Source organism: Rhamphochromis sp. 'chilingali' (assembly GCF_963969265.1).
Source record: "Rhamphochromis sp. 'chilingali' genome assembly, chromosome: 11".
NCBI classification, from domain to species: Eukaryota; Metazoa; Chordata; class Actinopteri; order Cichliformes; family Cichlidae; genus Rhamphochromis; species Rhamphochromis sp. 'chilingali'.
The window spans coordinates 23,612,804-23,638,152 of NC_137938.1; the positions used below are offsets into that span (position 1 = coordinate 23,612,804).

General features: G+C 40.8%; 2 protein-coding genes and 2 long non-coding RNA genes across 5 annotated transcripts; 3 read left to right on the forward strand and 1 right to left on the reverse strand.

Annotated features, from left to right (window-relative positions):
- The first annotated feature begins 425 nt into the window (after window positions 1-425).
- On the forward strand, window positions 426-14,889 carry cyth2 (cytohesin 2). The gene is made up of 12 exons (XM_080897612.1): window positions 426-609; window positions 4,511-4,661; window positions 5,770-5,836; window positions 5,922-6,040; window positions 6,123-6,203; window positions 6,432-6,544; window positions 8,344-8,492; window positions 8,580-8,691; window positions 9,703-9,779; window positions 11,933-12,004; window positions 12,096-12,250; window positions 12,404-14,889. The coding sequence occupies exons 1-12, from the start codon at window positions 543-545 to the stop codon at window positions 12,489-12,491; spliced, it is 1,251 nt and encodes a 416-aa protein (XP_080753738.1). The 5' UTR covers window positions 426-542; the 3' UTR covers window positions 12,492-14,889.
- A 2,399-nt stretch (window positions 14,890-17,288) lies between these two features.
- Window positions 17,289-25,064, reverse strand: LOC308406125 (neuronal pentraxin-2). The gene is made up of 6 exons (XM_080896994.1): window positions 24,632-25,064; window positions 21,756-22,670; window positions 20,534-20,993; window positions 20,191-20,444; window positions 18,653-18,832; window positions 17,289-18,343 (listed from the first exon to the last, which is right to left on the reverse strand). The coding sequence occupies exons 2-6, from the start codon at window positions 22,434-22,436 to the stop codon at window positions 18,134-18,136; spliced, it is 1,785 nt and encodes a 594-aa protein (XP_080753120.1). The 5' UTR covers window positions 22,437-22,670; window positions 24,632-25,064; the 3' UTR covers window positions 17,289-18,133.
- LOC308406126 lies at window positions 18,350-20,200 on the forward strand. Of its 2 annotated transcripts, XR_013973448.1 has the most exons (5): window positions 18,350-18,511; window positions 18,668-18,742; window positions 19,131-19,248; window positions 19,513-19,587; window positions 20,126-20,200. It is a non-coding gene; the product is annotated as an uncharacterized lncRNA (long non-coding RNA). The 2 variants fall into 2 exon arrangements; XR_013973447.1 differs by having other exon boundaries at window positions 19,131-19,587.
- On the forward strand, window positions 20,894-21,898 carry LOC308406127. The gene is made up of 3 exons (XR_013973449.1): window positions 20,894-21,019; window positions 21,216-21,518; window positions 21,762-21,898. It is a non-coding gene; the product is annotated as an uncharacterized lncRNA (long non-coding RNA).
- Window positions 25,065-25,349: the final 285 nt, after the last annotated feature.

Below are 25,349 nucleotides of genomic sequence, written 5' to 3' on the forward strand. Positions count from 1 at the left end.
AGGGAACATTTCTGAACGATTTTGGTTCATATTGAGTTAGAGAAGCAAAGCTGAGATGGCTTGGATATTAGTAGAGGAGAGACAGTGGATATATTGGACAAAGGATTTTGAATTTGGAGCTGCCAGGCAGGAGGAAAAGAGGAAGACTAGAGAGATTCATTAATGTAGTGAAGAAGGATGCAGAGGGTTGGAGTGACAGAGGAGGATGCTAGAGGTAGGTGAAGAGAAAGAAAGCAGCTGAAAGAAGCAGAAGACTTATTCTAGAAATAAATCGGTGAAATTATTTGTAGGTCAGCTTCCAACCAGTAGGGTTTGTTGTGCTTTAATGCCAATTTAATCATTTAAAAATAGCTTTAAATGCGAGGCATCTTATTTTGAAAAACAGCTGACCGGAAGATTACCACTTTAAATGTCAGACACTACTTCCGGTGTCGCCACCTCCTTTGTCTCCGGCCCAAAATTTCGACACCAGTGGTTCTTTTTTTTTCTCCCGTTTAGTTTTGAGGATATATTTATATATATCCCTATTTTTTTGACATTGAATGACATTCGATTCTGAACTATTTATGCCTAAAAGTAAAGCGCCAAAAATGGATGACCTGGACTACAGTAAGTAGCTATTCGCACAGGGTATCTATCGCTAGCCAACTGTGGCTAACAGTCTAGCTTTAGTTTATTAGCGCAGGTGAGAACTCAAGAACTCATATAGCATTTAAATGGAAATAAAATACCACGGAAAAAGGGTGAGAATATTTTGTAGAGGTATGGGTGTACATCTTTACAATATTACAGTTTAAACTAGCTTAGGAAATGTATTATCTTTGCATGTGGCCATTTAAATTGGTCGTTTCGGTGAGTGATAAAAGCTAACTTTTTAGCTAACCACGGTGGATTGATTTATAAAACCCTAACTAGCTTTTAGGCTACACAAAGGCTCTAAATAATGATGTACTTCGTTGAAAACACCAACTTCTTTAGGTAGTTAGTGTAGTGGATGCTGTTGTGTGGATCACGGCTTTGATCCAGGCTGTGGGCGTGGTGGTGGTGCACAGCAGCTGCTTGCTTTGCAGAGTAAACACTGCTGCTTTGACCTCTAGGTCAACGTTTTCTGCAGTAAACCCTGCTCAGATAAATGCTGTTGTCCTAATAATATTATTTTTAATGGAGTTTACAGAGGTATTGATTTAGTCCGAGGCTGTAGATTGTGGTACTGCGTTTATGTTTATGTCATATAGCAGGTGATTAAATTGATGTTTTCACTTTAATATAATGTCTAGCACAGTGATAAAATACAGTTAAGAAAACCTCAGACATTATCCCTCTAAAAGTCATACATTTAAGTGACTTCATCTCTAAAATATGCATATATGCAACATACATGTACGTATGTTTAATAGCACTATCTGTTTCATTAGCACTGACTTTAATTTGAATATCTACAGTGTTGTGAAAAAGTCACAAGAACCCCTTAATTTTTTTTAAAGCCACTTAACCCTGATACATAAATCTTTCAAGCATAAAAGTCATCTAACATAAGGCATGAACTAGTGTTACCTACACATAACATAACAAATTACTAAGAAAATAGCCAATTTTAATTTAGCAAAAACACATTATTATTTAATTTCTTTAGTTCAATTAGTTGATCCATCTACTGTTCACTCAAGCCCGGTCTGAGTGGAAGGATGGCTGTCAAGAAGCCATTCATAAGCAAGGGAAATGGACAGAAAAGGCTGAGGCATAAGAATAGTTATTCTTCCAGTATAGGAAGAATATTTATAGCATACATATATACAAGAACTGGACTAAAAATAAATGACAACATGTCTTATGGAGTAATGAATCCAAATTAGAAATTTTTGAATTAAATCATTAATATGTACAGAGGTAGTCAGGAGAAACAGTGAGTGTCTACAGCTGTACATCTGTAAAACCAGATGGAGGCTTTGTTATGGTTTGTCGCTGCATTTCAGCAGGTAGTGTTGGGGATCTTGTCAAAACTGATGAAATTGTGATTGTGGAAAAGTATCAGATTTTGATCCATCGTACAATAATATCTGGAAAATTACCAGTACCATCTGGCAACAGCTTGATTGTTCGACATTACAATAATCCCGAACACGCTGTCAGTGTCCTTCAAGAAGGCTGGAGAATTACTCCCGAAGACCACTTAAAGAAATGAAAAGAAAGCTGCCTAACAGTTCAGGCTGGTTTGAAGAATAAAGGTGGTTGTAACAAATAACCACTTTCAAGCCCGTGAGAATTGTACAAACACCCTTTGACGTGCATACTTTATTTCAATTTATGTTTTTACATGTTTCAGTAAATCTATTTCTCAATCTACTGACAAAATGAAGGGTGACTCAAGGCTTTTTACACAGTACTTTATGTCTGAACTGGGTGCAAAAAGACTGCTTATCGGAAGGTTATCATGTTCAGTTTTATGTGAAACTGTTTTATCACTATCATGTCTTAACTTTATTTTCATTTTGGTGCCTGTAATTTGTTGTGCCGTTAAGTTGTAATCATTTTATGGAGGTTTATAAAATATTTAACACTGCCTATGAAAACAGCTTCAGCAAACACTGAAGATTATTGGCTTCATAACATTTAAATTTATTGCAGGAATGTTGTTATTTAGTTGGCCCTTATTGAAATGAGTTAGTTGTATAAACAGACTTATAGTTTAACGTAACCGTGGCATTCGGAAACTAGACCTGCATTATTAGTAAGTCACTTTTTGTCCATGTTTTTGTCCAGCCATTGAAAGATTATGGTTTTGGCAAATGGTTTTAAACCTTGAAGACAACAACTGGGCACTTGTGCTCACTATTGAGGTTTTCGGCTGTCACCAGGATTGGGAATTAAATATTTATACAAATATATATATATGTTATTTTTTAAATGCCAGACAGGCAGGACAGCAAAATGCACAGACTTCGGTTATGTCAAACAACACGGACTTATTGCCACGAGTATAAGCGAGCCAGTCATATTTCCTGGGAAGTTGTGCCTCAGTGGGAAATCTACACTGTAATCTATGGCGTAACCGTGAACCCCTCTGAACGCTGCATTATAACCCAACTTGCACCTCCCTAGAAATGTATCTACATGTCGGGTCAGCGCAGCCTGGAGTGCTCGCTATTGGCCTGGTTTGCGCTGTGGATTTGTCATGTGCATTTCCACATACTTTTTTGCGGCGGTTATTGATTTAATCAGTGAGAGAATAACCATCATCGCCTCAATATATGAAGAGTAATAATGGCATCAATATAAGGACTCACAAATGTCAGCAAATTTCTTAATGGGCAAGAGAAGAGGTGAGTTAAAATAGAGGGGTAGATATGATTGCCTCTGGGGAAAAAAACTGACCACAACAATAAGCAGAGACCCAAAAAACTCCCAGCATTTTAATTGTTTCTATCGGCTTACGTTGCATGTAAAACACTGGAACATGATCACATGGTAATTAATGCATAGGTACCACAGACAAGGATGCTGGCAATAATATCAACCGCTTACATAGGTCACTTTGTCGGCTTTGCAAAGATTCCCCGCAGAAGTCTAAGTCAGGCCGTATGTGCTAATGTAGTTTAAGTCCGTATATTATCCAGGTGTTAATATTTAACACATTTTATATGCATTGGAAATATATTATACTTCTTCATAATGCAGAAGTCAAGTCTTGATTCCTGGTCTAGCTTTAGAGGTTTGATTCTGGCCACATCCTGAATTTTTAAAGTGAGTATTAAAGCGAGATGATCATTCAGTGTGATGCTTACTTCTTGTGGATTTATACAGTTTTTATTTCACTCAAATAAAAAATGGCACTTCTCGCATAGGGTTTTGCTTTTTTTAAGTAGCCATTTTTAAAAACTGCAGAGAAACGTACTTCAGCTAAAAATAAATCTTTTTGTTTAAAAAATGGCCACAATAACAGGAAAATGCATGAACTTCTAAGTTTGTCTAAATTATAGGCAGTGCAGTGGTGCTTATGTTTGTAGTTGCCCCTAATGGAAAACCTTGTTTGTATATCACAGTGTATTGCTATGAACCGAGTATAGATAGGAGTACTACTGAAAATAATTTAAAGTGACCACACCAAATGTACAAAAGTACATTCACTTTTTAGTGGCAGCCAAAATCTCAGATGAGTCAGTTCATCACCCTGAAAATTGTGTAATTACATAGGTTGATGCTCCAATTAATATCCAAGACTATTTTTTTTTAATTTTTCTCTTTAATTAACCAAGCTTTTAACTAATCAGTGCTTTACCAGGGACAGGCTTGGAGCAGTTTCTCTGTCATAGTTGTAAGAAGCATTTAGAGATTTAATTCTAATTTAATCTGCTTTATTTTAGGAGTCAGTCAACGGAGCAGTGTTAATGCTGTCGTACATCATATTTATGCCACTGTTGGAGACAGCGTTTGATTGGGATTGTTCGGGCACAGTTACCACCTTCTATATATGGAGCAGTAGCTGACTCATTCTTCTTCTTTTCCCTTACAGTCCCAGTAGACCTGAGCCCAGAGGAGCGTTCTGAGCTGGAGGACATCCGTAGGAGGAAGGGCGTCCTGCTGCAGGAGATCCAGAGGCTCAGAGAGGAGTTACGAGAGGCAATTTTAGAGGTAGAGGGACTGGAGACAAGCACAGAGGGCAGGTAATAAGAAAACCCACATCAGTTACTCTAAAAAACAAAACAAAGAGGAAGTGATATAAAATAATAATACAATAGAAAATGCTTTTGGAGTAACAAATCACTTCTGTTGTATATATGCTTAAATGAGAAATTTCATTTTCTGTGATGCATACTGTTAAAACCGTGGAAGCTTATATTAAACATGGCCTAAATTTCTGACTATGAACAAAGCAGTTCCACTCACCTGCTGTCAAACCAGATGGTGGAGGAGCTAAAAGGTTGCACCATGTCCCAGTTTAACCCCTAACTCCAACCTTAAACTGAATATGTGTCTTTTGTCCTGTCTCCCTCCTCTCACCCACAACTGGTTGTAGCTGATGGCTGCTCCTTTCTAGTCCTGGTTCTGCCAGAGGAGTTTTCCTGTTAAAAGGGAGTTTTCCTTCCCCCTGTTGACAAGTGCTTGCTCACAGGGGTTGTTGTGACTGATGAGGTTTTCTCATTATAGAGTTTTTACCTTACCTTAAGTTAGCCTTAAACAGCTTAAGGATAATGTTGTTTTGGTTTGGACTCTATAAATGAAAATGATTTTAGCTTATTTATGCTGTTGGGATATGTGATTATTGCCCTTTGAAAACGATTCTACCAATTCTTGGCAAATGAAGAACAAAAAAGGCATTTTTACTTACACATGAAGAAGATGTTAGTCTTTTTATAAAACAAAATATCTCAGATTCACGGGGTTAAGATAATTATGCATTGTTTTGAACTGTGACTCCTGCAAAGCTACTCGTGTAGAATCTAAGAATAAAAACAGGGAGCTGAAAATGTGTATGTGTCCACTCTGCCTGGGGTAATATTCTTTAATAGTAATTCTGTTTTAGTGAATAAATGGAGTAATTGTTTGCCTTTTAATTTTCTACACATAGCTTTTCTAGGTGAATGTCAAGATTTTGCATTGATGTAAACCTCATGTTCTTGGTGTATTGAAGAAGAATGTTGGTGTTTATAAGTTGACAGTCTTGGTACTTGGTGATAGCTTTCATGGAGGTTTGTCAGGATTCATTTTTATCAGAACCTTTGATTTGATCACAGAAGTTAATTATTGCCAACACGTTTATCTTCTCTGCAGTAAAACTCTACAGAAAAGTAGGCATGTGGCAATGGGAAGGAAGAAATTCAACATGGATCCTAAAAAGGTAATACCTCAAATATTCAAACAGGTGCTGAATGTGTCTCCTCTAGATTCCTTGGATTGTGACTGACTCGTTCTTCTCTCTGCAGGGCATTGCATTTCTGGTGGAGAATGAGCTGCTCAGACACACTCCAGAGGACATTGCTCAGTTCTTATACAAAGGAGAGGGCCTCAACAAGACGGCTATAGGAGATTACCTCGGAGAAAGGTGCAAGGCGTTGACATTTCTTCTGTCCCTTATCTCTTGTTTTTTTAATCAGCCATGTATAACTGACCTCTATGATTTGCAGAGATGACTTCAACATCAAAGTCTTGCAGGCTTTCGTTGACCTCCATGAGTTTACTGATCTCAACCTCGTCCAGGCCCTCAGGTAATCTCTGTCTACTGTGGATTTTTTTGTGTGTTGTTGAAAAAATAGCTTCAATTGTATCAGGCATCCTCTGGTGAGCAGCCTAGTCAACAGTGGAAAATCCCACTCTCGCTCTTACCTGAGGATGCAGATGGAAAAAGGTTATGAAACAGAGCGGCAGCGACTATTTAGCACAGGGGGTTTTTTTTTCCCTCTGATTTGACCTAAACCTTGACCTGTTTTCTGCAGACAGTTCCTGTGGAGTTTCCGTTTGCCTGGTGAAGCTCAGAAGATCGACAGAATGATGGAAGCCTTTGCTCAGAGATACTGCCACTGCAACCCCGGTGTCTTCCAGAGCACTGGTAAAATAAACACACAGTCGCACTGCAGTTCAAGTAGAATAGGTGATACTGAAAGCTTGTCTTAAATCAATTGTTCAGTTACGGTGTGAGTGAACAATTGTTGTTTTTGAGTTCTTTGAATTCCTGTCAGTGCAGTCGAAACGGAAAGTAGTGGCCTTCCAGAATATGTGCACTCATGCAAACAGTTTCTGTCTTACGAGAAATGACCTGATATGCCAGCCCACAGTCTTCACTGCTCATTCAGGCCACTTCACGCCTGACAGTAGCGCTGAAGAGTTAGCAAAACATTTAAACCCAAATTAGCTGACGAGTTCAAACCTAAATACGCTATATGTATTTTTTGCAGTTACAAAGTGCTTTACATAAAATAATATAAGACTAGGGATGGGTATCGTTTAGGTTTTATCCGATACCGGTGCCAAATCGGTACTTTTGAAACGGTGCCGGTGCTCAAACGGTGCTCAAACCGGTGCTTAAAGAATGGAGAACACAAAATTGGTCCGAAAACCTCTCATGCTCAACTGTTTTTTTTTTTGTAAAAAGATATCAATGTTAGCCTTTTCTGCAGCTATGGGGCCTATATGGTATCACTCTTGGTTGGAAGCAGTGCTTAAACAATGGAAAAAACACAAACTTTGTCCAAAAACCTCTCATGTTAAAACTGTTTTCCACTTTTTCTTTGGTTATTTTAGCCTTTTTGGCCAGGGTGAAGGGAGTATCTGCCATCAAACAAGAAGACAGCCGCATGTAGCTATGATGATGTTTGCTAGTTCACCTTACATGCATTAATGTAATAACGTGGTTAGCCTACTCAACGTAAATTACACACGAACAACATTAAGCTACTCAGGCAGAGAAGAACGGCTGCTGCTGCCATCATCATCGTCATCATTTCTGCTACACTGACAGGACTAGGGGCCAGGACTCTCCTCTTCGGGTTCTTGGGGGATGTTGCTAACTCCGGGTCCGATAACAGGCACCACACCCGCAGTAGATGTGCTCGGTGTGAGGTCTCGCAGCAAGTTATCAAATACGGCGCATTTTTCGGCTTTTAAAAAAACCGCTATGCGTCGCCAGGTGTTTCATCGATTTGAGGTGTTACTTCCTTTGACAGTATCACAGTATCAGCTTGAAGCACTTGTTGCTGCTGAGTTTGCATCTTTTGCTGTGAAGTACAGCCAGACTTTTAAACGCTTCGCCTTGGGCATTTTTAATCTGTAGCTCTGCTCTAAAAGAACGTACGTAGCTGGACCCGCCTACTATCCTCGGAAATGTAAAATGATTGGCGAGAATTCAAAGTGTATGACATCTCAGGAAAAAAAAGCACCGAAATGTGCGCTGCTTTTCGGTCTGGTTATTACCGTTTATGTCAGAACCGGTGCCATCATGGCACCGGACACCGGTACCCATCCCTATATAAGACAATAAAAATACAGAAAAATGTAACTTATGAAAAACTGAATAATACGTAAAACATGCCAAACTATTTACCGATGGAAACCCTTGGAGCAACCCTTTATGCTTTTTCCTGAAATGAGTGCTTTCTGTCCTATTTCTGCCCCGCTTAAAGAACAGTGACTCGGTTTGCATCAGAAGTAAATGAGGCTGGTCGCCACCTATGCAATCACCCTTGGAAAAACCCAGGAACTATTTAAAATGTTGTCAAACCTCATCTTTACTGATATACACCGAGGTGTCAAAACTTGGTATTAAGGGGCTAATAGTTAAGAGCAATGGAGTAAGAAAAAACCTACTCTGTAGATACCTTGAATGTAAACATATGTCTCTCCTGTTCACAGACACATGTTACGTGCTTTCTTTTGCCATAATTATGCTGAACACGAGCCTCCACAATCCTAACGTGAGAGACAAACCTGGAGTGGACCGCTTCATCTCGATGAACCGAGGGATCAATGAGGGGGGAGACCTACCAGAGGAGCTGCTCAGAGTACGATCAACCCAGCACTGCTTTTCTTTGTAGATGCAGACAGATGTTTATTCTCTGTTCTTATGTTTCTCTTATTTGTTTCTTCAGAATCTCTATGAAAGCATTAAGAACGAGCCCTTCAAGATCCCGGAAGATGACGGCAATGACCTGACACACACCTTCTTCAACCCTGACAGAGAGGGCTGGCTTCTTAAGCTCGGTACGGTGTTTATGCTGTGATGGGGAGCACTGCTCTTCATCACTGTCTCTGTGTGTGTGTGTGTGTGCTTTTAAAATGTCAGGAGAAGGGTCATTATAGTTAACCAAAAACTAAAACTAGATGTAAATAAAATAAAAAATAAAACTGAGAAGAAGAAAAATGAAAACTATTTTGTGAACTTGCATATCTGAGTTATAGCTAACTCAGGAAATATCCTGAGTTATAGTATTTGCTAATTTTCCTGATGAGACCTTGATGGGCATGTTTATTAGATGTCTACAAGACTGTAAGTTAACTGCTTTTAAAAAGTTCTATTTTATTGTAATACCTGTACTTATGTTCCTAAATCTTACCTCTGGCATACAATATCCATCCTATAATACTTAAAAAGACTAAAACTAACACTGAAACTAATAAAGACTAAACTGGAAACTCAACAGAATTAAAAACAAAAACTAAACAAAATAAAATGAAAACTAATTACAAAAGAATAAACTACAGTGACTCTGGTCAGGAGTGTTATTAATACTGTACGCTACTGTACTCTCTGCTAAGGCTTTGTGCTGTGATAAACTTTTCTCTTTGCCTCCAATAATCAGTTCAGTGTTGTGGCATAAAAAAAATTGCCATAGCATGATGGTGAAAAAGAAGACTCACTTTCTTGTGTTATGGCAGCCTTAAAATCTGATTGTTTTCTTTTGCATGGCGGGGCTTGTCATCTGTGTGTCACTAATATGATCTCCTTTTCTTCCTCCTCCTCTGTCTCTGTTTTGTCTTATGTCTTCCTCCAAATCCTCCCTTTCCTTTTTTTCCCCTCTCCTTCTTCACTGCGATTTCCATCCTCTACTGCCGCTGCTTGTTTTCTCAGGAGGTATGTACTGACAGAGTTATTCAAAAAGTTGTAGACATCGATTAGCCACGTAGATTTCTGTAGATTGTAGAAGTAATACACACAGAGCTAGTTTTCCTCTCTTGCCATTCATCATCATCATCAATGTTTTTGTGTTTCAGGGGGAAGGGTGAAAACCTGGAAACGTCGATGGTTCATTCTCACAGATAACTGCCTTTATTACTTTGAATATACCACAGTAAGTCTCTCTGTCTTCATTCAGCGTCTCAGTGGAGGTAAACTCTGCAAACACGTCTGGGTTTCCGGTGTTTATTATAGTCTGGGTAGTATTGACCGGTCATGCTGGAACCATAGATAATATAAAAGATGGATCTATCCTCCATGACATCACTCAGTGGTTTTTAAATTCTGATTCAGTCTCCAGCTGGACTTTTTTGACCTTACCATCTTGGTCTGTTTGGATATAACTGTTCAATGGCTAACGAGCGATTACCCAGCAATCCTCGGAAAAATCCTCCTGCCTTTGGGTGTTTTCACCTTTACTGTTTAGTCCATTAAAATTGTTCACTGCTTTACTGTGTCTGAACCAAAACAGCTGCACCCTTTAGAGGAGCTAATCTTTGTCCAGTTCTAAACAAGCTCATGATTTGTGCTCGATCTGATCCAACTGTGAGGTGTATGCAAGCTTGAGCTAAACATATTCCTCTAGCCAGGTATGCTTTGCATTCTGGGCATTACAGACGTGCAGAGTAAATGAAACTGTGACGACTAGAACTCAACACCTACTACTTATGTTTACTTTTGTTGCTCCTACTCCAGTTACATTTGGTTTGTAGTGACACGTTTTGATTTGTTTTCTGTTTGAGGCTACGTCCACATCGTTTTCTCTCCATTTTGGCCTCCCGTCCACACTGAGACGGCGTTTTTGCTGATGGAAAACACAACATTTTGAAAACACTGTCGAAAACGCATACGTTTCAAAACGGTGCTTTCGCGTTGCAGTGTGGACAGCGAAAACGGAGACTTTCTAAAATGATGATACATGTTAGTCATATGATGCAGTCATGTGACCAATTAAACAGAGATAGCGGAGGGCATTCTCAATTTTGACAGCCCTATTAAAGATTAATATCAGTCTGTACATGCTCCAGATAGCTTTTCTTCAAATTCTTTAACTCTCACTCGCTTTTGCAACTTTGTACTTTTGTGTTACTCGCAGCAACAACTCCACCTCATTGTTAGTCCATTTAAAAAGCTCTGTGCTTTTCTTCGAATGTTTCAAAGAGCCGGAAGGTAAATAAGCGGCTGACAGAAATAAGGCAGGTCGAATCTTCTTGCGTTTCACGCATGCGCAGTACTGGAACATAAGCGTTTTCAGGCGTTTCAATGTGGATGCGCAACTCTGTGAAAACCACTGAAAACGCTAGCATGGACGCAGAGCGTTTTCAGACAAAAACACAGTTTTCAAATCTATCCGAGCTAGTGTGGACGTAGCCGGAGATGAAAGCAAACCCCTGGTAGATTAAAGTCAGAGGTTACAAATCAGCTGGTCAGTTGAGAGTAAACAAACTAAAAGTGTGAAAACATCCTTAGAATGAACAAAATTTACAAAATGTACTTGAGGTTTTATTCATTATGACCCTAAATAAGTGACTAAGCCCATAAAGTCACTTGGAAGGTTTTTGGTGAAGTCACAGAGCAATGAAGTTCTTTCCTAAGGTTTCTCATCATATGTCATGCACACATTGCTCATGTGCTGTCTCTGATATTAGACATGACAGTGGCTGGCAGTGATTCCCGGAGGTTGCTGGGTTTCGCTGGGTGAAATCCGTTGCGTTACTTGAACTCTTGCAATCAATTTTCCAGTGACTGCAATCGACTTCCAACAACCGATCGGAAAACAGTCAATTTTTTTCCTCACGACCGGTGAGGGCCATGGATCCTTTTCTAGGCCTGTGTGATTGTTTAAAATAAAATGAGAGGTAGATGTAACCGGTTGTCTTGACTTGGATTTCCATTCGCTACCCCAGAAACTCAAATAATAATAATCACTGTGAGAAGCTAACTTCTCAGACTAATGGCTTCGAGATTGCAGTGAATGTGACACACTTGTTTTAGTGAGGCAAAAAGGATTTTGTGATCAGTTGATTTTTGAAAACTGCAAAACTTAAAATGTATTTGTGAGTGAAGGAAGAGCGTGTTGCTTTGCTTGAAGCTTGCTGAGCCACAAAGTTAAAAAGTAGTACAGAAATAAAGATGTACGAAGGCTACTCTAAGAAAAAAAAGACACGAGTCATTTTAAAGGTTTTTTTTGTCATATTGATTCAAATCATCATAAAACACAAAATAATACCCACAAATATTTATTAACTCATGTTTTTTTATTTACAGGATAAAGAGCCACGAGGTATCATTCCCTTGGAAAACCTTAGCATTCGAGAAGTAGAAGACCCAAGGAAACCTGTAAGTGGCTGTTTTTGCTAAACAGTGTGATGAGCAGTATTTTGCTTGAAACTTTCAAAACATTTTTATCTCCTTTTTTTTTTTCTAACAGAACTGCTTTGAGCTGTACATCCCCAACAACCGTGGTCAGCTGATTAAGGCGTGTAAGACGGAGGCTGATGGGCGAGTAGTGGAAGGAAACCACATGGTGTACCGCATCTCTGCTCCCACACCTGAGGAGAAGGACGAGTGGATCCACAGCATCAAGTATGTAAATGAAAAATGTCAAAGAAAACACGGTTAGTGATGGAACAGCAGGAAATTCTGACCAAAAACTTCATATTCTCCTGTTTGGGAGAATTTATTTCCTTTTTAGTACTTTCTGTTGGGTAAAAGTTAAAGTATTTTTCATCTCCTCAGATCTGCCGTTAGTGTGGATCCCTTCTACGAGATGCTTGCTGCCAGGAAGAAACGTATATCACTTAAGAAGAAAGAGGAGCAGCCATAGATCACGCCCTTCGCTCTCTCCCTGTCTTCCTCAGCTCCTTCATCCCTGCTCCTTACAACTCGTTCATAAGTTTTGATAACCCCTCCTTCCTTATCCCTAATAGCCGTCTCTTCCTTTTCTGAGGACTCTTCCTTGCTGCCCTATCTGCCAGACTTTTGAAAAGCCACATTCAGAGTGAGAAACTCACCCTGTGTGGCTGCCTCTTATCTTGGTTCTTACACTACTGCTGTTACACACTACAGGCGTGTGTTAGACCATATTCACACCAGTGCTGATCATCTCTAAAACAACTTTTTTGGCCTTTAAGCCACACTCATTATACTTGGTAATGAGGGACCTGGAAAAGCTAAGATTAGATAAGTCTGCACCTCACAGGAACTAAAAGGTTCCTTTATGCTGCTGGTTGTCTGCGTTACTAAACATCTGCGAACATTTGGGACGTTTGATGTTTTCATTGGAACTACTCACACAAAGTCTTGGAATCCGGCACTTTTCTCATGTGAATTTGAGCTTTAGGGTTTAAATTCAGTAAGTAACAAATAATGACTCACTGCTTTGTGACTGGCTTGAACTTTCAGACAGTAAGGCCGAATTTAGACTTCTGCAGGGAATCTAGGTAGAGCCTACGGCATAACCCACGTAAGCAGCTGACATTGTTAGCGGCATTTACGCTTCCGTAACATGTGGCTGTGTCCCAGTGTTTTATATGCTGCTGGGTCCCCACTCTTTGCTGCCATCAGTCTTTTTGTTTTTATTAGGGGTAAACATATTTGTCCTTGTAGCTTTTCCACTTCAATGTACATTCCCTCATGCCCATGTCGATAGTTTCAGTAATTTCTTATTACTGCATCGACCCAATGTGTAGTTACATTTGTAGGGAGGTCCACGTCAGGTTACGCTGTAGGGTTACACATGGGTTTGCAGTAAGGGCGTAGCTACAGCGCAGATTTCCCACTGAAGCATAAGTCCCCAGTATCACCACCAGTATCATTAAGCAAAGATCTTTTTGGGGGAGGGGGGTATAATAATGCTCGCGCGACTTGATTTAGGCCTTCTCTCTCTGCTGATCTTGTCCATTTTTGTGAGTCTTGCAGTTGCATTTCATCACATAGACCCCCTACAAATAGCAGCGAGTTGTTCAGCATAAACACTCTAGGCTGACTTGAGCCCCTGCCTATGCCTGTTGGAAATTTTTCTTTTTTGGCACATGTAGTGGATTTTTGGGAGGTGATATGAAGACGCAGGTGTGGATCCAAAACCAATGAAACAAACATCTGTCAGAGATTCGTCTGCATTAGTGTGAATGTGGTCTTTTTCAGGTTAGAAGTCCTCTGAACCTAAACGAGACATTGCCTTTCTTGATTGTGCATACCCTACACCAGGTGTGGGCAACGCCAGGCCGCGAGGGCCGGTGTCCCTGCAGGTTTTAGATGTGTCCTTGAACCAACACAGCTGATTTAAATGGCTAAATTAGCTCCTCAACATGTCCTGAAGTTCTCCAGAGGCCTGGTAACGAACTAATCATGTGATTCAGGTGTGTTGACCCATAGTGAGATCTAAAACCTGCAGGACACCGGCCCTCAAGGCCTGGAATTGCCCACCCCTGCCCTAGACAAAATGTGAATTCATGACACAAACACTAATACGTCTAACGTTGAGTTAGTGGAGTGAGGATGGAAACGAGTGATTTCAGATGACTAACTTGTTCTCATTGCTTCCTGTAGTACTTGTAACAGTTTTACATTACTACTCGACCACATTTGGGTACTGTAGACACGTCATTACTGTACATTAGCACAATATTTATATTTCCAGGTTACTGTTGATCATGAAGTACGGTCGAGTTGAGACGAACATAAGCAGACAGCTGCGCGGTTAAGCTCACTTAGACAATATATAAATGTTCTTTAGCATGTTTCTCTAACATGTTTGAGCAATAGCAGAGTAGAAAATCATAGTACCAGTTTGGAGGCTTGTTAACAAATCCTTTATACCACTGACACTGAGCAATTAGCATCATGTTCTCGCAGATGTAACGTTAATAGCATGCCACACATCATTTTCAACACTACAAGACAAACATGTCTGACGTCAAACTGTTAGAGTCGGGTCTGTCCGCTATAGTGAGTTTTAAGGAATCACAAAGGCAGCTCATTACAATGTACACTTTTTGTAAATAGATGTTAGCATATTTGTTTACTATGCGCATAGAAATGATTTAATTTATTCTTTTGTTTTGTTTTTTTGTATGAGCTACTGTTTTACTGCATGTCGATAAACTGAGGCGTCGGTCGTAGGTCTGATGCGTCACTGATCATGCTAGTGCACTGGTTTGAGAAGTGTTAGTGTTTCCTGTTGACTTGGAGAAGATTTAAAATGGAAGATTGTTAATGCAAAAGTTTCTGACCCCATTCAGTTGTACCTTCTTTTGAGAGAATGAAGTTTTGTAGTCTGATTTAACTGTAACCACACACTACATTATTTTATTTATTGCTGAGTAAATCAGACCCAGTAAAGCACAAGCAGAGATTCGGTCTTAGGCTTTGGTTGTTACACGATCGAGTCCAGATGAAGTGTGAAGGAGCCGTTTGCAAACCGAAGCTACCGAAGACTACAGCGATTTAAAATGAAGAGAAACGAGACGAGAAACACTTCGAAATATCACATAGAAACATTTATATATAAAGAATAAGACTTTTAGATTTGTTTCCCGTCGTCGATCTTAATCTAGTAGTTTAAAGAATTGGCGCTTTAGATGGCAGAGAATATGTTTGTTAACTGCACTTTATCGATGTTAGCATTTTGGAAAACAGTACTCTAAAGCAGGGGTGTCAAACTCCAGTCCTCCAGATGTTTTGAAACTTTTACATGTATCCCTGTTGCAACACATCTGGAAAAAAATTAGTAGGTCATTAGCAAGACTATAACTTGACTGCATGCTGAGGTGGCAACCCCTAACCCTTCCTCAAGTAAATTTAAATAAATGTTAAGTGTTTGGGAAAAATGTACTTCTAGAAGTACTTTTATTGTACCATGTTCATTCACTCATGAGCTGCTGTAACATGAATCACAAGGCTGAACTGCCACCTTAGCATGCAGTCAACTTCTATAGTCTTGCTAATGACCTACTAATTTTATTCAGGTATGTTGCAGCAGGGATGCATGCAAACGTTTCAGGACACCGGCCCTCGAGGACTGGAGTTTGACACCCCTGCTCTAAAGGAGTGTCTGCACAGGAAGCAATTCAGAGATTATAGAAAGTGAACGACATTCAGCGATTTCAAGGGTGTTTAAAAACAAACAAACAACAAAAATAAAATAAAAACAGGTGAAGCAAAGCAGATCCAGAGGAAAAACCTTTCTTTCCTGAACTGAACTGAAGCTGCCAGTGAGAGCGCAGGATACCGGTGATTGACATAGAGGGTTACTCAGGATTGGGGCCACATTTCCAGTGATGTGAATGCTGTACCGGTCTGCTGTGGAGAGAGGGCTGATTGTAAAGTGAAGGTGTCTCAGGATACGCTGGGGAGTTATCTCTTTACGCTAGCTGAGGAACGCCTCGGTGTTCTCCTCGATCAGCTGAAGGTGGTGACTGGGGAGAGGGAGGGATGTTTGGGTGTCTCTGCTACAACGTCTGAAACTTGGACCTGAGATAAATGATGGATTGATCGGTGGTTGGGTTACTCAGGCAACCAAATCCCAGATGTTCACTGGTCGGCTTCAAAGAGGTGCGACAAGCATATCGTTCCCTGTTTTTACTGCGAGGTTGAATGTTAGTCACCGCTATCCTGCAGCGTGGAAAGACTCATCTGGGATCCGCCCACTTTGCATCATCAGCGTGTTTGCTTATTTTTTATTTTTCCCTGGCCATAGTCGGGTGAAGTCGTTGAATGTCACTAACTTTCTGTGGTTTATGATCGTCACATCGCTGCGAATCGCTTCCTGCATAGACGCAGCTTAATAGGCTGAAGTGTGTCAATACATCACCTCATCAGTTCCAGCTGTAGCAGCAAATGTTGATCATGTTGCTTTAAGCTGAACGGGGTCTTCCCTTTTATGATTCACCCTCCAGGGTGTCACTTTATCTTTCATGTTTGTGCTTCTTGTTCATCACAGAGACTCTCTGTAGGCCTTCACTTTCTGGGTATTCTTGAAATGCAAAGTTGCCAAAAAATAATATTTTCATTCATATTGCAAGAATGAACACTAAAGTGAACTGAATGAAGCTGGACCACTGTTTCTGATTCCTTTCACCCCGGAGCCGCCACCTTCAAAAAACGTGTTTATTTTGTATTTATTTATTTTTGTTTACTGTGAGGTGAAGATGGATAGATCATCTGTAAATGTAGCAAAAAGGAAAACCGTGATACATTGGTGCCAGTAAACTACTGTGTAACAATAAAAGGTAAATGGAGATGAGCGGTTGTTGTGCTTTTTGTTTTTCTGAGATATTGATTGAGATTTAAATTTGTTTTAAAAGATATCTGCGCTAAATTTCATTTGAATTTTATTCATTTTTCTCTGATTTAACCTGGAAAAAGGACTACGGAACAATTTAATCTGAAATGATCACACAACAAAGTAGCAAAACAAAAACATACATTTATACAAATATAAAATCATCACTGTTATTGCAAGTCAAACAGCGATAACGTGAGGTCTGCCAGACTTAGTGTTTCACATATCTTGGAAAAATGACAGTGATGGAGCGTGAACACTGATCAGGGCTATGCAAACTGCTGAGTACCATTTGTAGTCGCTGCATTAACAAATGAAAAATGAGACACTTAAACTGTCACACTTTTATTTAAACACTTTTTCAATGACAAACACAATGGGAAAATTCTAACATTGCTAAAAAAAAACAAATTACTGTACAAAGATAAATATACAATCAAGGCCAGATTCACAAATTCACAGTGCAGCCGACATCAAAAGTTACAAACTAATTCAGTGAGGAATGGGATTTGCAATGAGAAGATATAAAAGTTTGGGTGAAACGGTATAATCAGCATTTTCAAAGAAGCCCTTTTATGGTACAAAACTGAGGCAAGAGTCCATGTATTAACTGTAAAACACTTCCTGTCTCACAGGATCTTCAGCATTTCTCTCAAAATCAAACATGGACCTATCTATGATACACAGATTCATAAAATTAGAAAAGATCAACACAAAGTTTAACCTGAAGTCTACATTTCTTTGGTGAAGTAGCTGTATGTTTCATGGAAACCTTTAAAAAGAGAATCCAGAGCAGGAAAAAAATTCTATGACTTTCATTCAAACTAACAACTTACAATTTGTCACCACAGCAGACCCCGTGTAAGGCCTGCAAAGATTAGCACACACCAACTTTATTTTGTCTTATTAACAATATGGCAATATGTCACATACAGCACTTGTCCGTTTAAATAAAATACTAACTCGTGGGTACAACAAATAATGGCCTACAGCCACAGAGTCCCTACACGTTACCTGTGAATAAAGATTTATCACCATGTTTCCTTTCATTGTTCATTTATTTATAGAAAATTTACTGATTGAGTTCAAAGGGAAGGCATTGGCTCTGAGTGGTTATCTTAATCCTCCTTCAGTCCCCGTAGCTTCTCTTCATAAATGTTCTCAGACCATCAGGGTAACGACCTTCAGTGACAGGGGTCAAAGGGGTATCTGGCGACGCCTCCGTGAAGCTCCACCTCCGTGTCGGACCAGGCGATGATGTCACCTCTGAGGTGGCTGCCACATGAGGCCAGGCTGTAGATGTCGCTGGCGCTCAGGACGTGTGACCACATGTGCAGGTCCGACATCTCGCCCACAAATGACTGAGTGGCATCAAAGCGCCCTCCGAGAGTGTCCTGAAGAGGAGACGCACGACAACGATCAATACCTGATTATTATCATCTTCATCGATCAGAGACACGTGATGAACATCTGATGTTTCTCACTAACATATAGAAGATTATGTGAAATCTCCTGTGTATAATATAACAGAGTCACTGATGAGGTCAGATGTTTTTATGAAGGTAAGTCTGCAGTATATTGGAGCCTCAACATGAGCACACATACAGGCATTTAATACTGGGAAGAGTCCTAAATGGCTTGGATATTAACTCTGGACATAATATTTGCCTCTATCTCTGGAGTAAAGCTCGCGTTGACTTTACCTGCTCCTGTCCCAGGATGAAGACCCCTCCAGCTTTAATGGGGTGCCAAGCTGAGAGATTCGCCCCAGACCCCCGCTTCACCCCGTCCTGGTAGGCCTCCCACTGTCCGTCCCGTGTGGTCCAAGTCACACACACATGGTGCCACTTCCCATCACTCAGAGACAGGGGCAGAGTGGCTGCCTGTGGAGGGGATGTGGAAAACGAATGTAAACATGTTCTAAGGATATATGATTTCAATTCAGAAACACTTTGTTAACAGATAGTAACAATTACTTTTAACTTCCTCCACACCAGGGTAAAAAAAAAAAGAGCATGTCACTGCCCCCTTGTGGTTAGGTTTGGTCATAAGCGTGTTGTGTCAACAGGAGAGTTCAGCAGACTGGGTGTGCCATTTTTAATTTTCATTAACATTTTAAATTCAGTTAAAAAAGTTTTCAATCTCCTCTGGTTTCTTTGTTTGTTTTTCTCTAATGCCCAGTGCATGCAGAGCCACTGCTGAAGACCGAAGAGCAAAATCCAGGCCTGAAAAATGAAGCCAGCAGTGAAGTGCCAAAAACTGCAGTTCTTCTGGTGGCCACTAGAGGCTGTCTTCAAAAGCAAGTCGAACTAAAAACAATGTTCACAGCCTAAAACTATCTTTTTATTGTGTGTGTGAGCCAGCTGTGCAGTGGGTGATTGTATAAAACTCCTGGAGTTTTAGAGCTATGTATATATAGGTTCTTTGATTGACAGATTTGCAAACCAGGCAGCTTTAGCAGGTTCCTGCTTCGTGTTTGCTAAATGGAGTCACTGAACTGAAAAATACTGTTGACTTCTGTGTGGTACAATATGTCCAGCTTGTTTGTTTGTTGTTTTTTCAGTAAAACTCTGGTATTTCATTATCCCCGGATCCCCCAGTCTACATGTCAAGTTACCTCCAATGCATCCGTCCCAGTGTGAGTGAATGTTAGGTGAAGTGCTTAGGCTTAGAAAAAAGTACCAATGGCTGAATAGGGCTTGTATTAAGAAATTACTCAAATTAAGTAAAAAAAAACACTACACGAGTACCTTATATGTATAAAGAAGTATAAATCAAGCATTAGTAGTTAATAAAAGTACATTTTTACAAATAACTTGACTTTGATCACCAAAGTTAATCTGATGTATTTGGGTGACTTGTTCAGGTTTGATTGACAATGACTAAAAAACCCAGCAAAGATATCAGATCAGGCAGATTTTGATTCAAATGCTGATAAACTAACAATATTTCAGTTATGAATGCTTTCAATTCATTTTGATTAGTCTTTTTAAATATTACATTTGAAATATTTTAATTTTTAAGTATGTATTAGTATATTATTTTAAATTTTAGATTTTCATTATTTATAATAGAATTCATTTATTACATTTCATAATATTTTAGATTAACTGCTTTGATTTTTGGCATAGACTTTAACTATCCTAATAGCGGCCTTGTTTATTGTATTGTTCAAGTTGAAGTTCTCTTAAACTGACAACGATCCAGACACAGAGGGGAGCTCGTGGTTCTTCTCGCTCACCTTATCATCGATCAGCAGCTCTATGGGATTGTTCCCCCACTCGATGAGCACCAGCTCATTGGCCTGTCCAGGTGCAGAGTAAGAAAAAGGTGTCCCCAGTCCGGGTCCCACTCCTGCCTTTATCCAAAGACACAAAGTCAGAGCGAAGATCTCCTGCAGCAGTGTCCTCTTCACCCGCCCGTACATGTAGTTGGTCCTCATAGGGAAGCTGATCTGGAACGCATCAGGACTTTTTGATTTCTTCCTGCTGGAACCTGCTTAAAGAAACATAACAACATTCACCAGCTGACCAAACAATCAGACCTGAGCGTGGTTTAAAAAGCAGTTTTGCTGAACAGCGTACCGGAGAGGTGCAGCTGATTGAGCATCGTTTCCAGCTTATTTGAGTGGAAACCGGTCCGCGGCCCTGGTGCTCTGTATCCCGTGTGTGGAAGGTAACTGTGATTGTCTGCTTCATTGTCGTGGTGATCACCACCGTCATCATCATCATGGTCCCCGTCTGCATCATGATGGTCATCATTATGGCCGTCATCATGGTGTTCCGTGTGGCCGCCATCGCTGTCAATGTGACCGTTTCGATGTCCATCGTCATGGCGGTCGTCTTTGTGGTCACCGGGGTTTCCGTCATCGTGGTGGTCATCGGCGTGATGCTCTCTGTCGTCTCCGTGGCTGCTGTCATCATCGTGGTGGTCCGGGCCACCGTGGCCGTCAGTGTGATGGTGCAGTTGCTGCTCTAGTGCGTCGATCTTCCTCTGCAGCAACTCCTTCAGAGAGCTGGAGTATGTGATGGATGTGTTCCTCTTCTGCAGAGAGAGGTGGAAACACGCAGGTGAAGCGCATTATTAAGGCACAATGTAACACCTCTGCTTTTTGTGTCTCGCTCAATCTTTTTAAAAGACTGGTGTCTATTTATTTATTTCTTCTGCAGATATTTGTGTAATGTCAAACAAAGCAGCCAGTTGTGCTGCTGATCGGTCCCCCTCACATTCATTGTGCTACTCTGTGTCTGTTTCCCTTCCTCTCAGGTAATCTGGGCTTTAGTTGTGGTGCGTGCCCTGATCATGAGTCTGTCAAGAGAGATCACGATAATTACTGCCAATCTTAGACCCCCTCGCAAATGCGCCACAGCTCCTGACACCTGTCTGTGATCACAACAGATGGAAAACACAGCACATAAGGGCAGGTACCCAAACAGACTTCAAAACACTCAAATATCCTCGAGGTCTTTAAATGTGCCCGGTCAATCCACTGCCTCGCTGACGTCCACCCCTGAGCTTGTTGCTGGTCCTTGGAGCCCACTGAAGGACATTAGAGTGGCTCTCTTGAGTGTGAGTGGCTTTATGCGATTAAGTTGCTCCTTTATCTAAAGTACTTAGTGGGTGTACCGCTTTAAGGCTTCCAGTGATGCAACCAATGTCCAAACAAAGGAAAATCACATGTGGGAACGTCACAAGCTTCCCTCTACCTCATCAGCTGAGTTATATCTACTTAAACGGCTTAGATACAGGCTTTCTTCCTTTCAACAGTTTAAAAAGTTTTAAAAGTTCTGTCTCCCTCATGCTCACCTGCAGGTTGTCCAGCCTCTCCTTCAGCGCCTGTAGCATCCTCTCCATCTGCTCTGGCGACGATGCGACGTCCCCTGGTGTCACATGTTTATCCTTCCCGTGGTTGTTGCCACTGTGCCCTCCGTCAAATCGTTGCCCTCCCACCGAGGGGTAGTGTGGCGAGTCTGGTATGAGGTTGCTGTTTCCATGGTGACCCTGCTGGTTGCTATAGTGCCCATTGTCAGCATATGAGTGATGGCTGGCCGCCCCAGCGTGATGCAGGTGTGAAGAGTCGTGGGGTGAAGCATCCCGTCCGAAGCCTTCGCACAGAGTGAGCTTGGCCGTGAGCTCCCGAATCGTCTCTCTTTGGTCCAGGATGATCTCCTTCTGCTGGACAAGGCTCTCCCTAAGGTGGAGGATGGTGGCTTTGGCCTCTTCGCTCGCGCCCCACCAGCCAGCAGGAGGTGCACTTTGATGGCCTGGTCCGCTGGGCCCCGCTGCACCTACGCTTGGACCTGATGTAGGGAAGCAGGAAGGGTCTGCGTCCACGGGAACAGGGGTGCACACAAAGCGTGGGTGGGCTCCAAAGTCATAGTCAGACCCTGAGCTGGCACATGCCGGCCAGAGGAGGAATGAAAGTAAAGAAAAGACAAAGGGAGCAAGGAACAGCTGCACAGATGGCGAGTTCCTCATCATCTCCATTCAGAGTTTGTACAGACAAAGAAGCTTGGCTTTGCTTCAAAATGTGTGATGCCACCTGAAGTAAAGGTTGTGCTGACTTCTTTGCTGATGTGAAGGATGCATCAGGGAGCAAAACAACAAATCTCCATCCCCAAAATATCAACTCAGCTGTGAGGAACTCAGTCGCATGTGAGTGTGAGTTTGTTTTCTTGTGGATTGTGGTCTCTCTTCTCCTCACTGAAGAATAGAAGAAACCTGCAAAACAAAACAAAGGATTTTAGTTAACGCTCTTTTAATAGAATCCATTGATTCTTTTATTGTAAAATGAAGCTAAAAGGTCCAGAAGAATCCTTATATATTAGTAATTGAGTTTTAGGATATTGTCAGATTTAGATAAAAGTGTCTCTTTTTAGCTTTTTGTTCTTCTTGTGTCAGCTTCCTTTAACAAACAAAGGGACAGTGAGTTTACACAAAGGTTCTTCAGTTCTCACCAGGATGTGAAGGTTAAACACCTCAGCCTGACATTTGTGCCCCCACTTAGCTTTAGTGTGTCTGGGCAGCAACCTTCATGGCAGAGGCATGTGCCAAAACTACCAGAACCTGTCCAAACAAGGATTAGTTCAAGCCAGAGTTGCAGCATGACCACGCTGAGGCCTGACCCCTCCCACCAGTGCTAATACGGATGTTTTTAGATGAATTTGGATGGAGCTACAGAGGACCAGCGGTGAAGCAGGAGCACATTTTTAATATTAATCTAAATCTATGTGGCTGCATTTTTTCCCCTTCATGATCTGTATCATAAAGGGAAGCTGACCTCTCTGTAGCTCTAATGTGTCCTTCATTATACGGGGTCGGCATTTTGAAATGGCACACACGTGACGTGACAGCTAAACCTCTATGACCACCTGTTGCTCGCAGTGACCAGCCTCTCCAATGACTGTGCGCTGATGGTTCGCTGTATTTTATCAATAATGAAACAAAGTGAGTGTGTGTCTGATGGAGTCTGAGGTGATTAAATCTTCATTTTTAAATGGTTTTAACGTGGGTGTTTTCCAGCCTATAACCTTTCCACCTGACATCTTCTGCCTCTGTTTTTCCTGCTGCGATTTACATGGCTTAGAGGAGGGACAGATGGTCGAAGCGCAGAACCGTGTCACACCCAATCGCCGCCGTTTAGAGGTTATTACCACCCACAGGTCCCTCAATTAATCTAATTGAAAACAGTTGTTGTGCTAACTTAACCCGAGATAAGTGAGCTTGCACACCGGGGTCGTGCACCAACCAGCAACATATGGTTAAGTTGGATATTTAAGTCGTGTGATTAATCTCCAAAACTGACAACTGCTGTTTGACCTGTAATTAAAGAACAGCTCATTCTGCAAAATGAGCCGGTCTCAGTTTATACACACGTTTTTTGTAGAAGCACATTAAATTATAATTATCCCAGTGAATTAAAAGATCAATGTCAGCATCAACATCGCTGCCGTTGAGCTCTTATTTAATTTGTTAAGAGGTTTTAACCCTGATACATAGAGTGCACACTTTGGCCACAAAATATGCAAAATATCCCCATTAAAAAGCAAGATTAAGCAATAATTATCCAAACTATTTATTAAGTGCCAGTTACAGAGAAATTTAATGTCAATTTTGATGCTTAAATTAACTATTATATGCTGAACAACTCGGATTGTTGCCAAAAACCTCAATAATTTTAATTATTCTGGTTCTTTGTTTGTGAATTATTCAGTTAAATGCACAAAAAAATAAAGGAAATCTGTTTGGTTCACTTAACAGCGTGACATCACTGTTGTTTCTGAACAATTATTCTTTTTTTTTTCTCACAGCTCACGAAAAAGCATCTTAGACCTTCCCCAGCAGGTCCAACAATTGACTTATTACCCAGACAATACTGTGCAATACTCTAATAAACAAAAATATTCATATTGCTTCTGACGGTTAAGTTTAGCGAAGCAGAGGTATAAGAAACTGAAAACAATAACAAACTAAAGTTGTGTACCCATCGTAGTGTTTTATCTTTTTAATCCAGATGATTCAAAGCCAGCACTCATTTTCATCTCTCTTGTATTAAATATAAATGCAGCTGCATCTATCACACTGCACTGAAATGCCTGACACATAAACAGCAAACATATATAATTCAAATATGTCCAATGGCACATACATGGCATTAGTTAAATGAACACAGGCGTTCTTACCTTAAAGCTTGTGCGTCCACGCTGTGAGTTAGTTAGTTCCTTCCTCACACACTGATCAGATTGAGGGGATTTACTCCAGAGTAGTGCTCAAGTCTTTCTATCCCTCCTTTATTGTCTCTACCTCCCTTTCCTCTCCTCCTCTCCTCCCCTTCTTCCTCTTTGTTGTATTTTTCTTGGAAGGACACGCCTCTTTTCCTGTCAGTCTTTTTGGCATCTTTCTTTCTCCGCATTTCTTATCTTTAACCTCTGACTGATGCACATGATGAGACCGTAAAAAAGAAAGAAAGAAAATTACTGATCTCACATACACATCATACAAAGAATTAAAAAACAAAACAAAAAAAATCCAACCAGTGTATAAATTCTACCCGCCGGTACACAAACATTGGCCTCACCTCCTCCAGCACACGTCACGCAGCTCACCTAGATCTCAGCATGGGAGTAATTGGCTTGATTAATTCCTCGTCTGACTAAGAGGCAGAGAGGCAGAGGCAGGAGGACAGATGGCTGCTTTAAGGTCAAAGGCAGACAATGAAACCAGAGTGCTGATTACAGGACAGACACCTACAGTAAACTTACACAAACAGGTTCAGACACCGAAGCATGTGTCGAGTTTGTGTTTAGTATCAAACACAAACACAAGCAAAAATAAAACAACCATAAGAGCTTAGTTTTTATCTAAAATACTAGGGAGGGATAACAATATCTATCTATCTAT

Bases quoted from the DNA above. Each gene is read 5' to 3' on its own strand.
- cyth2 (XM_080897612.1), top strand. From the start codon at position 543: ATGACATTCGATTCTGAACTATTTATGCCTAAAAGTAAAGCGCCAAAA. The intron at 6,041-6,122 runs GTGCAAGGCGTT...TATGATTTGCAG, and splicing joins GGAGATTACCTCGGAGAAAG to AGATGACTTCAACATCAAAG. The intron at 8,692-9,702 runs GTACGGTGTTTA...TTTGTGTTTCAG, and splicing joins GGGCTGGCTTCTTAAGCTCG to GGGGAAGGGTGAAAACCTGG.
- LOC308406125 (XM_080896994.1), bottom strand. From the start codon at position 22,436: ATGGAGATGATGAGGAACTCGCCATCTGTGCAGCTGTTCCTTGCTCCC. The intron at 20,994-21,755 runs GTGAGCATGAGG...CTCTCTCTGCAG, and splicing joins AGAGGCTGGACAACCTGCAG to AAGAGGAACACATCCATCAC. The intron at 18,344-18,652 runs GTAAAGTCAACG...TCTCCTCTTCAG, and splicing joins TCATCCTGGGACAGGAGCAG to GACACTCTCGGAGGGCGCTT.